This window comes from Anomaloglossus baeobatrachus, chromosome 5 (genome assembly GCF_048569485.1).
Source record: "Anomaloglossus baeobatrachus isolate aAnoBae1 chromosome 5, aAnoBae1.hap1, whole genome shotgun sequence".
Classification (NCBI taxonomy): domain Eukaryota; kingdom Metazoa; phylum Chordata; class Amphibia; order Anura; family Aromobatidae; genus Anomaloglossus; species Anomaloglossus baeobatrachus.
The window spans coordinates 87,451,821-87,464,087 of record NC_134357.1 but is presented as its reverse complement, the minus strand read 5'-3'; the positions used below and the strand labels follow the sequence as shown (position 1 = coordinate 87,464,087).

General features: G+C 45.8%; 1 protein-coding gene across 1 annotated transcript in view; it reads left to right on the top strand.

Annotated features, from left to right (window-relative positions):
- Positions 1 to 424: 424 nt before the first annotated feature.
- Positions 425 to 12,267, top strand: part of CABCOCO1 (ciliary associated calcium binding coiled-coil 1) — a 199,433-nt gene continuing 187,590 nt past the window's right edge. Inside the window, exons 1-2 of the mRNA XM_075352341.1 lie at positions 425 to 615; positions 8,965 to 9,071. Of these exons, the coding sequence (XP_075208456.1) occupies positions 514 to 615; positions 8,965 to 9,071 (209 nt within the window). The 5' untranslated portion in view covers positions 425 to 513. The remainder of the gene's footprint in view (positions 616 to 8,964; positions 9,072 to 12,267) is intronic.

The window sequence follows — 12,267 nt, the reverse complement described above, 5'->3', positions numbered from 1 at the left end:
ATCCATGTATCCATCTATATAACTATCATGAATCTATCCCTCTATTATCTATTTACCATCCATCCATCCATCTTTGTAGCTAAATAATATGCTTCTGGTCTCTCCTCCGGGGAGGAGCCGGGACATCAGCTGAGAGCCTCGGGACTGCGGGAGAGAGGTCTCTAATCGGGACAGAGCCGCAGAATTCCGGATGGCTGGGAGGTATGCGGTAACTATTGGCCTCTGGACCCGCACTGATGTGGTGACAGCCCAGCAACATGCACTGGGCGACCTATACACGGTGCCTGACCCTGCACCGCCGGAGAAACACATCATCGCCATTAGAGCATTATTCTTATGGGGTAAAAACTTCAATTAGCAACTAGAACAAACTGCAAGGAGCAGCAGAGGATGCAGGATCCGTGCACACAGCACCGCAGCACCGCGGAGCGTCACCTCCACATTCATAACACGGGGCGGTACCGCACAGAGCGGAAGACTCATCACAGCACGAGCGGTGCCGCGAGGAGTCACATGACCCATCACGTGGGCGGCACTGCCTGGTCACCGTGGCAACAGAACGCTAAACTGGGAAGCAACATGGCGGCTCCGGAGCAGCACGAGACGGAGAAGCCGGTAATGACCCGATCACTGTTGTCATCTCAGTGTGTTCACACGTCACAGAGCGGCCGGACCGTGCGATACTGACCCCTGTGTCCCAGAGAATCAGCTCAGTGGTATTGCTGAGGCTTGTAGTTCACCATCTGGTTCTGTACAGGGGAGCAGGAATATTTCCAAGGTGATCTACATAAATAGGCTGCAGTGAAACTAAAATACATATCATTGTGTTATGTCACTTACTATCTTATAAGCCCGGTATATGTGCTCCTATGTTCTATGTCACTTTTTTTGCTGCAGTTTTTACTGTTCTGCAGAAATATATCACATTCTCCTGACCGCAGATGTCACATACAGCTCTATACATGTGGTGAAATGGCGGAGCCCACCGGCCTTATTATAAGCCCCCGCATTGTGCGCTGGCGTCACCTCCAGTTGTCTGTTCCTACTATTCAACAGAAACCTGAACAAGTCCTTCAGAGTATAACCGGACCCTGGTCTGCCATCAGGCCCATCACCACCACTGGGCTACAGATCAGATTCAGAGATAGGAAAGGGTTCTTTACAGTTAGAGCAGTCAGACTGTGGAATGCCCTACCACAAGAGGTAGTAATGGCAGATACTATAACGGCTTTTAACAAAGGGCTGGATGATTTCCTCACTACACACAGCATTGTTGGTAAAGGCCGCTTTACACGCTACGAGATCGCTAAAGCGATGTCGTTGGGATCACAGAATTTGTGACGCACATCCGGTCTCGTTAGCGATGTCGTTGCGTGTGACACCTATGAGCGATTTTGCATCGTCGCAAAAACGTTCAAAATCACTCATCAGTGACATGCCCCCCTATTCCCAATTATTGTTGCTGCTGCAGTTACGATGTTGTTCGTTCGAACCTCACCTTACCTGCGGCCGCCCGCAATGAGGAAGGAGGTGGGTGGGATGTTACGTCCCACTCATCTCTGCCCCCCCCCCCGCTTCTATTGGGCAGCCGCTTAGTGACATCGCTGTGTTAGAAAGGAGGCGGTTTGCAGGTCACAGCGATGTCACTAGGTATGTAAGTAGTGTGATTTGCCCGTGTCGCACAACCGATGGGGGCGGGTACCCACACTAGCGAGATCGCAGTGTGTAAAGCGGCCTTTAGGGACAAAATGTAGAACTGGAGGAGAAAGGTTGAACTACTGTAGATGGACCGAGGGCTTTTTTCAACCTAAGTAACTATGTAACTGTATATATGGCGTCCAAATTATGGGGTTGTGGCATAGAGAAAACTAATTCAGCTCTCTGGGAAGGTACATTAGCTTGGATCCATCTCATAGATGTAGCTTGTGAGGACGAACATCACTCCTCTAAAGGGGGCTTCACACGCTGCGACATCGCTAACGATACATCGTCGGGGTCACGGTGTTTGTGACGCACATCCGGCGTCGTTAGTGACATCGCAGTGTCACAGCTAGGAGCGACAATCAACGATCGCAAAAACGAATCGTTGATCGTTGACACGTCGCTCCTAATCATAATGTCGTTGGTGTTTCATTCCGCAGGTTGTTTGTCGTTCCTGAGGCAGCACACATCGCTGTGTGTGACACCGCAGGAAAAATGAACATCATCCTACCTGCGTCCACCGAAAAGGAGGAAGGCAGGAGGTGGGCGGGATGTTCCGGCCGCTCATCTCCGCCCCTCCGCTTCTATTGGGCAGCCGTTTTGTGATGCTGCAGTGACGCCGAACGCACCTCCTCCTTGAAGGAGGGATTGTTCGGCGGTCACAGCGATGTCGCTGAAAAAGTATGTGGGTGTGACGCTGCCGTAGCGATAATGTTCGCTATGGCAGCGATCACCAAATGTCGCACGAACGACGAGGGCGGGTGCTATTGATGTCGCACGAACGACGGGGGCGGGTGATATCGCTAGCGATGTCGCAGCGTGTAAAGCACCCTTAACTCTGTGTTACTCTGTAAAGTCTTATCTTGTTTGCACATGTTCCCTCTGACTTGTACAGTGCTACAGAATATGTTGGTGCTATAAAAATAAAAAATAATCATAATATTAATTATTATTATTCAGGTTGAAGGAGGGAAATATACAATATACATTTTCCTCTTTAGTGACATCCTTAGCCATACAATTTCCTGCAAATCACAGCAGTCCACAGACTGTATATGGAGCATAGTTGGTTCCGACCCCTTATAGAAGATCCAATGAATGAGGCACCCCATTGTTAGATAGAGGTGATAATCTATTAACAATCCAATATGTATGTTAATTGTACAGACAACATTTTGATCAGTAATGGACTTCTTCATATTCTCCCCACTACGGTCACGCTTCTGACGCGCCCATAGGGTCTTGGGGAGAACTACCCGTCACCGGGCCGGTTTGGGATGTCACAGCAGCCTTGCCCAGTTCCGCCACCCCATCTGTGGGAATAAATGGGGGAACTGGGGATGATGGGAATAGTTATTAGTGATGCCACCTGTGGTGTGCGGCCAGGTATTAGCCGCCGCTGCGGGACGCCTTCTCCAGGGCAGATAATAGCGCAGCTCGGATGGTATAGCTCTCCACAGGCAGAGCTTAGGCCCCAGGGAGGATGTTGGGGGTAGTAGTCCACTCTAATGAAGGAGCGCGAAGTTTGGAAAGGATTAGACAACACAGGGGTTGCAGTTAAAGTTCTTTACTCACTGAGATGTCACCGCCTCTGGAGTGCGGAGCTCCGCTGTCATGGGCTTCAGCCGATCCCGGATAGTTCGGAGGTCAGAACCGGTGTTTCTTTCAGTGAGTCCTTCCTCCCTGCGCCGTGTTGTGTGTGAGTCCCTGTGGCTTGAAGCTACGCTGGGCCCTGAGTTCTGGGAATGGTTTCTTTCCCGTCCTGTATTGCAGGCAGCGCGAGTCTGTAGATGGGGCCACCCTAAGGTCACGACTCCTGGCTCTATATGCTGCTGTGCCCGGGGCACTTTAGGTGGGCCAGAAGACTTGAAATCCTCTGCCCAGCAGATTCTTCTGACAGGACTTGACGTGTCCACCAGCCTAGGGCTCCGCACCTTGAGGTGTGCGCTCGGTCCTGAGGGGGCTATGGCGCAGCTCTCCCCTCAGCGACCGTGTTCTCCTGCGTCTCACTTGTTTCCTGGTTGCTGAGTAACTGATTGTGTGTGTGTGTGTCGCCTTACCCCCTGTGTCAAGCTCCTCCCACTGGGTTTCTGACCAGTGAGCAGAGGGTCCACTACATTAGTAATGACCACCCTCCAATGTTTCTACCCTAGCCCAGTCCCGATGAGAGGACAACTAATTGTGTATGGTGGTGAATTGTGGTTGTTTACCGGCAATGACCTCCTCCTTACCCGGAATGAATATTGCACCTCTGCTGAGGTACAGTACCCTGTGGCAACTGAAGCCTCAGGGACGCCACATTTTCTTAGCATTACCTCTTGTTTACCATACACACCTAGTTCTCCAGATTTTCTGTAAGTTCAGCCATCTTGACTCTCAGGCTCTTATTTCCATTTTTTGATATTCCAAGTTTCCTTCTTTTCATTTTCTGGTCTGGAGGGACTAAACCAACTGAGCCCAGTGTTGACTGCAACCTGTTAGGAAAGCAGCAGCGGAGAAGCATCTCCAGACCTGGGGAGAGTGAGATGAACTGATTTTATTATTTTTATGTAGGGTAAGAAAGCCTTGTCCCCGTTCAACTATTTTTAGTCCATAGACCCTTTCCAACAACTGAGCTCAGTGATTGTCAGCAGTCCTGTTTTCTTGACATCGCCACTGTAACCAATCAACGAAGAACAGAGACGTAGCAGAGACAGCGCTGGATCCGGGCAGAGTCAGTAAAGCTCCATTTCTTATTTTATACGTCACTGTGCCTATTGCCTAAAAATAATAAAATGATTGAAATGGGACAAACCCTTTAACATACTGTACATTCACAGCATTGATGTGTTTCAGTACTGTGTATACATACTGTATATATAGAACACTTAGGTGGCAATGCAAAAAAATTCTGTGAAAATGATTGATGTGGGTTATTCACCTGTTGCAGCATTTTGGCTTCCATACTTATCGCCTTTCTCAGGCCTCTCTCACACATACGTGAAAATCACGCACGTGCCGCGAGACACGTATTTTCCTTGCGTGTTGCGTGTGGTAAGTGGGTCATTCCATGTCAATTGGACCAGTGATCCCCACTCGACCTTCTCCGATTTTGCTGAAAATTTATAAGGATGTACATGTATGTTTGAAAAGAGGTTCTGTACATTTTTAGGGCCAGATCTCAAATACATTGGGCACTGTTGACCTTTCACTGGAGACCCCCCCAAGCCTGCGGCTTCAGCTAAGAGGATTTTGCAAACTTTGGCACATAGCCATTAGAGTTCTATACTGGCTATGATGCTGAAATTTGGCATACTAGCTCAACTTTTGCTGCTAAACATAATAAAATTATTACCAGCTATGACAAAACAATATTTCAGCCGCAATTTTGTGTCAAAGTAGCTTGTAAAACGCCTCGCATAGAATGTATGCCTAACTTTGCCCATATATAACTCAAGACCAAAAACCAATAGTAACTGGTGCTTTGCCCTGTACACCAAACATCTACATGACTTTGCATTGCTGAAATATCACGGTCAAAGCATATGTATTTGTGGAAATATTCACACCCACATATGATGAAAAACTTAAAACAACCGAATTTTACCTATATTTAGGTCAAATTTCTCAAAAAGGGTACCCCTAAAATATATTAATTCTGATTTCATTAGAAAGAGCACATTTTTCTCTACAAGGATCATTGGGTTTTTTTTTTGGAGTCTCTCCATTTAAGAAAAGAAAAATGCCACTGAACATGGTGTTATTTATGCACGTAATGCATTGATTTTGTGTTTGATTTTCAGATTCCTATCACATGTTACAGAGTTGTATTGTTGCTAGCAATGTCTATTATTATCAAAAAACTACAGGGCCATGTGCGCACGTTGCGTAAATACATGCAGTTACGCTGCGCTTTGTAGCACAGCGTAACTGCATGCGTCCTGCGTACCCTGCACAGTCTATGGAGATTGTGCAGGGGCCGTGCGCACGTGGCGTCTTAGAGCGCAGCAATTCAGCTGCTGCCCGAAGCGCTGCGTTCTAAGAAGTGACATGTCACTTCCTCCGTGCGCTTTGCCGGCAGCTCCTGCTCTGTCTATGGCAGGAGCTGCAGGCAGAGCGCATGGAATCAGCTTCACTACGGACATTTCTGCAGCGATTTGAAGCGCACGTGTGCTCTTCAGATCGCTGCAGAAATTTCTGCAGGGCTAGTACGCAACGTGCGCACATAGCCTAAACCTTTTTATTTATGAAATGTTATTGACTAATAATAATAACTAATAATAACTAATCAGTGATTGCTCACAACTAGTGATGAGCGAGTACTAAAAAGCTCGGGTGCTCGAGGCTCGGGCCGAGCCTCCCAAGATACTCGTGTGCTCGGCCCGAGCACCGAGCCCAATGTTATCCTATGGGAGACCCGAGTATTTTTGTGAAATGACCACCGGCAGCATGTAGAAACCATAAAACTGTAAATTAAAAAAAAAAACGTGCGTGTGTGTGTAAGCGTGCATATATATATACACGCGGAGTGGAGTGCGGGAGGGGCCGTAGCCGAGCGGGGAAGTGTCGGGCTAAAGGCACGGTCATGCTGTGAGGGCCGGCCAATCACTGCAATTCCACAACAGGGCTGTGGCATTGCAGTGGTCTGCCAGCCAATCCCTGCATAAGGGCTGGCTCTAAAAAGAGCGCCAACATGAAGACCACGAGTACAGCACGAGTATTGCGAGATTACTCGGTCCCCGCCGAGTAGCCCGAGTACAGTGATACTCGTGCGAGTACCGAGTAGTAACAAGCATACTCGCTCATCACTACTCACGACATGACACAGTTGCAGTCCACACTTTCTTAACAGTAATTGTGGAGTATCTCAAGACTCTCCTCTCTGGGATTCGTCATATCCACTACTTCAGCGATGGATCTGCAGCCCAGTACAAAAATTTCAAAAATTTTCTCAACTTGTGCCACCACAATGCTGATTTCAATATCAGCGCTGAATGGAATTTTTTTGGTACCAGTCATGGAAAGTCGCCCTGTGATGGGATTGGAGGGACAGCACAGAGGTTGGCAGCTCGTGCCAGTCTTCAACGCCCAACTGAAAACCAAATACTGACCCCGGTGGATTTATTCAACGTTTGCAACGAGCAACTGCATGGAATCAAGTTTTTTTTGTTCCAAAATAAAAAATTAACGAAATAGGGTTAGTTTAAGAGGAAAGGTTCAAAGATGGACATACAAAAATCCCAGAGTTTGTGCCAATTGATGACAAAAAGATTCGCATTTCAAGGGTGTGAAATGACCCATCATCTGTCATTGCCCATGTAGATGGATCTGTCAGATCAGAAATGCCTTTTGTGCCAATTGCAAACCTCCAGCCAGGGCAATACATTGCCTGCATTTACGATAGGGACTGGTGGATTGAAAATATTTCTGAAATTTCAGTCGACGACCATGATGCATTAATAAATGTTATGCATCCTCATGGACCAGCTTCTTTCACTGGCCTGTGAGAAATGATACATGCTGGATTCCCGAGCAGTCAATCATTGCAATAATTCCAGCACCAGCTGCAACAGCAATGGGCCGACAATACAGCTTCTCTGAACCCATTATGTTGCAAATTCAGCAACAATTCCAGACCACTTACTTAGACTGAACATTATGTCTTGGGAACCAACAAAAGATACCCAATATTAGGCTTGGGATCCTAGGCAAAGACACCCACCCTCAGGCTTCGGAACCTGCGATAAAGAGACCACCCGCGACTGGCCTTGCACGGCTATCGGCCATGGCTCCTAGGCGATGGGGCTGCCAATTCTCGAAAGACAGCATTATTACAATTCTTAATAGGATTATAATACCAATTCTTAGGGAATTGGTTGTGGTATAACCACCATGGACCAACGCAAGGGTTTGAATAGTGCAGTTAGCATTCATTGCGTATTAATAAATAACACCATGTTCAGGGCATTTTTCTTTTCTTAAACTGAGAGACTCCAAAAAAACCCCCAATGATCCTTGTAGAGAAAAATGTGCTCTTTCTAAGGATATCAGAATTAATATATTTTAGGGGTACCCTTTTTGAGAAATTTGACCTAAAAATAGGTAAAATTCGGTTGTTTTAAGTTTTTCATCATATGTGGGTGTGAATATTTCCACAAATACATATGCTTTGACCGTGATATTGCAGCAATGCAAAGTCATGTAGATGTTTGGCGTACAGGGCAAAGCACCAGTTACTATTGGTTTTTGGTCTTGAGTTATATATGGGCAAAGTTAGGCATAAATTTTATGCGAGGCGTTTTACAAGCTACTTTGACACAAAATTGCGGCCAAAATGTTGTTTTGTCATAGCTGGTAATAATTTTATCGTGTTTAGCAGCAAAAGTTGAGCTACTATGCCAAATTTCAGCATCATAGCCAGTATAGAACTCTAATGGCTATGTGCCAAAGTTTGCAAAATCCTCTTAGCTGAAGCCGCAGGCTTGGGGGGGTCTCCAGTGAAAGGTCAACAGTGCCCAATGTATTTGAGATCTGGCCCTAAAAATTTACAGAACCTCTTTTCAAACATACATGTACATCCTTATAAATTTTCAACAAAATCGGAGAAGGTCGAGTGGGGACTATTTTTAAAACTGGTCCACTTGATGTGGAATGACCTAAGTACGTGTCTCCGGTACGTGCGGGCCACGTGTGTTCTACGTGTGCTATCCGCGATAACACACGGAGAACCGGTAATTTGAATACTCACGTGGTCCTCGCTGCTGTCCAGGGTTCTGATCTTTGGCTCCAGCCCCGCCCACTCCCCGCTGATGCTGCTTCCGGCTGAGTGGAGGGGCGGAGATCAGCGGCCGTCACATCACGCCTACCTCTCCTTAACACGCTCATAATGAGCGGCGGTCGGCAACAACTGTTTGCAGCGGAAGATTCTGCTGGGCTTATCGAGACCGCATCCACACTACATCCGTGTGGTACGGGTGCAGGCCGTGTGACACCCGTGATGCCGGAGAAAAACGGACATGTCGGCGTGAGAAACACACGGACGCATGTAAGTACGGAACGGACACACATTCCATTCCAAAATACTTACGCGTGTCCAAACTATTAGGAATACATAGGTCCACGTGTGTACGTGTCTCTGGTACGTGAGAAAACTGCCAAACACGTACCGGAGGCAAGGACGTGTGACAGAGGCCTCAGGCAGCGTTTGGAGGATGTACAACGGGTGACGGTCACACCCGTTTTTCACTGCAAAAAAGTCTAAAAGTTTTTTCTCTTCCTGAGCAGGATGAAGTTCCTGGACGTTCAATGGAGGATTTTTCATTCCAAGATTTCCTTTCTCCTTCACAAATAAATGCTCTTTTGGAGGCACAAGATGTGGATGAAACACAAAGGTAGAAATATCCACTACACTTATTACATTACATAGCTTAGTGACACTTGTGTGTTTTTTGTCCATGCTACCGTCATCCCCTTTAAGAGACTGTGTCACCAGAAAATGACCTTTTGTTTAATGGGAACCTGATGGCTGATGCGGGCAGTATATATACAGCTATACATGTTTGAGTCTGAAAAGTTGCAATTGTCTCAGAGTAAAAACATACCTTAAAAGCTGCCCAGGAGACTAGTCTGACAGGCAGGACCCACCGGGGCAGGGAGAAGCTGCTGGGGACTGGCCTTTCCTATAAGGGTACGTGCACAGAATCAGGATCCGCTGCATCCGGGACGTGGCGGGTCCAGACCTGCGGGGCCACAAGTCTCCTCCACAGGAGACCACAGCTGCCTGTGCCCATGATCAATGTTCACAGCGTTTTCGATGCAGCATGCTTCAGCTGTGTACAAAACACTGTGATGTACAGTTCAAACACAGTGGATGGGATTTGTAGAAATCCCATGCCCACTGTGCGTGTGCGGCCTGCAGCAAACACTGACCTGCAGTGCAGCTTTCCTGAGCTGCAGAATGTCAATCCTTTGCTGCTGAGTCGCAAGCGTCCTCTGTAGGGAGAACACAAGCGAGAGACCGCACCTGATTATGGGCACAAGCAGCTGCAGTTTCCTGTGGAAGAGATTCGCGGCCCCGCAGGTCAGGACCCACCGTGTCCAGGATGGAGCGGGTCGTGATCGTGTGCACGTACCCCTAGTCTTCTGTTAGCTCATTCCCCAGCGGATTTTAAAGTATATTTTTCTCTGAAACGCCGCAACATTCAAATATACATGGCTTAAATCATACAGCCAGCGCCTGATACATGCCACTGTCGGGGTCCCTTTAAATCATGTTTTTATATGATTTTTTATTTAAGTATTTAAATTATTATTCCTTTGTAGAGCACCATTGATTCCATGATGTTGTACTTGTAAAAATGGGTTTACATACAAAATACAAGTCAGGATAGGGTCACACAACTGTATTTTCTCCATCTACCATCCAAGAAAAATGGTCCGATTATGTTAATCAGACTCTGAGCCAAGTTTGATCAAAGTGGGATCCATTTTTCCCAGATAGGGAGAATAATAATAATAATAATAATAATAATAATAATAAAAAAAAAGGATCATACTCTCCAGGGCTGTGGAGTCGGAGTCGGAGTCGTGGAGTCGGAGTCGGAGCTCATTTTGGTGGAGTCGGAGTCGGAGTCGGAGTCGGTATAAAATGCACCGACTCCGACTCCTAAAATATATAATAAATTGGGGACAGGAGTGCAATGCAGAATGTGCTGAATATTTTACTAAATAATAACATTTAGTATAATGCTTATATTTAAGTGAAAAATTTATTGTAGTACAATGTGAACATCAGACATTTAATTGTTTTTATGATACAATAATCAAGATATTTGGATAGAACATAAAATATTTATTGGAATACAACTTTAGAACACAAAAAACTAATAAATTGTAAATATGTAAAATATATATATATATATATATATATATATATATATATATATATATATATATATATATACAGTGTATATACACACACAAGATATATATGTAATCTACTGTATATTACATAGTGTATTACATATTTACAATTTATTACAGTTTTTTGTGTTCTAAAGTTGTATTCCAATAAATATATTTTATGTTCTATCCAAATATCTTGATTATTGTATCATAAAAATTATTAAATGTCTGATGTTCACATACACATATTCATGTACTACAATAAATTTTTCACCTAACTATAAGCAATATATGTAGGAGTCGGAGTCGGAGCCGGAGTCGGAGTCGGAGCCGGAGTCGGAGTCGGTGCAAGAGAATTTGAGGAGTCGGAGTCGGAGTCGGAGTCGAAGGTTTGGCTTACCGACTCCACAGCCCTGATACTCTCTATTCTGTCAGTCTGTGAAAATCGGGCATCCAGTTGCAATGTCATCCAAGTCGAATTTTTTTCACAGATCCATAGATTTGAATAGCTAAATTCATCCAATTTTCAGAGGCAAATCACTTAGTCCAAGGAAAAAAATGGACACGTGCACTGCCTCCTAGAATAACATTGGTCCGTGTGTGATCAGATGTTTTGTTGGATCACACTCAGACCGAAAATATCATCATGTGCACCAGCCCTACAATGAACAAACTATTATTGACCGACTACAAGAGATGGGGAGAGAACCCTGCCCTTTCGGGCTCACAGTCTGTAAGGTAATGGGGTGGGGGGAGGCAGCAGGCTGAGGGTGGTGGGGTAGTGGAAGCAGGGTCTTGCAGGCTATAAGCTTTCTTGAATAGATGGCTTTCAACCTCCATTTGAAAGTTCAGAATGTGGTGGATAATAGGACATGTTGGGGAACAGAATTCCAGAGGATAGGGGATACTCCGAAGAAGTCTTGGTGGTGATTGATTGAGGAACGTTCGAGAGTGGAGAAGAGAAGAAGGTCTTGGAAGGACCACAGGTTACCTGTGGGAAGATTCCTCGAGATTACTTCAGAGAAATACGGAGGAGACAGATTATGGACGGCTTTTTAGGTCAATGTTAGTAGTTTTAACTGAATACGTTGAGGAGTTGTGAGCCAATGAACGAATTTGCAGAGTGTAGAAACAGAGTACTAGCGAGGAGAGATGGATTAGTCAGGCAGCAGAGGTAAAGGTTTTATCCAGGTATTTTTTATTTTACTACGTGCCTAAGCATTAACAGGCAGATAGCTACTAGCTACCTTCCTGTTGTTCCTGGCACCAATCTCTGCCGGTGCAGAGTGGTCACAGACCGCTCCTGCCACTGATTCAGCAGCTTCTAGATGTCATGTCGACAGAGCGGCTCCTTCTTTTCCTCTCTGCTTTTTTGACGGTGCATGACTATAGACATCATACTGATCGAAAGCCAGCTCTCCACTGCCTAACTACAAGAAGCCGACTATCAACCAGTCTGATGCCGGCAGTCACTCTCGTCGACAGAGCGGCCCAGAAGAAGAAGATCTCCACAATTGACGTGGAGAAGCTGAATTGCCAGGTACAACACGCAGGTAGTTGCCTGTGTTAGCAATTACCCGTCTGATAGTTTTTAGGCACATAGTAAAAAAAAAATAAAAATCTTGGATAAGCTCTTTCATGAAGGACTGGAGAGGTGTGAGACTGTTAGCAGGAAGGCCACAA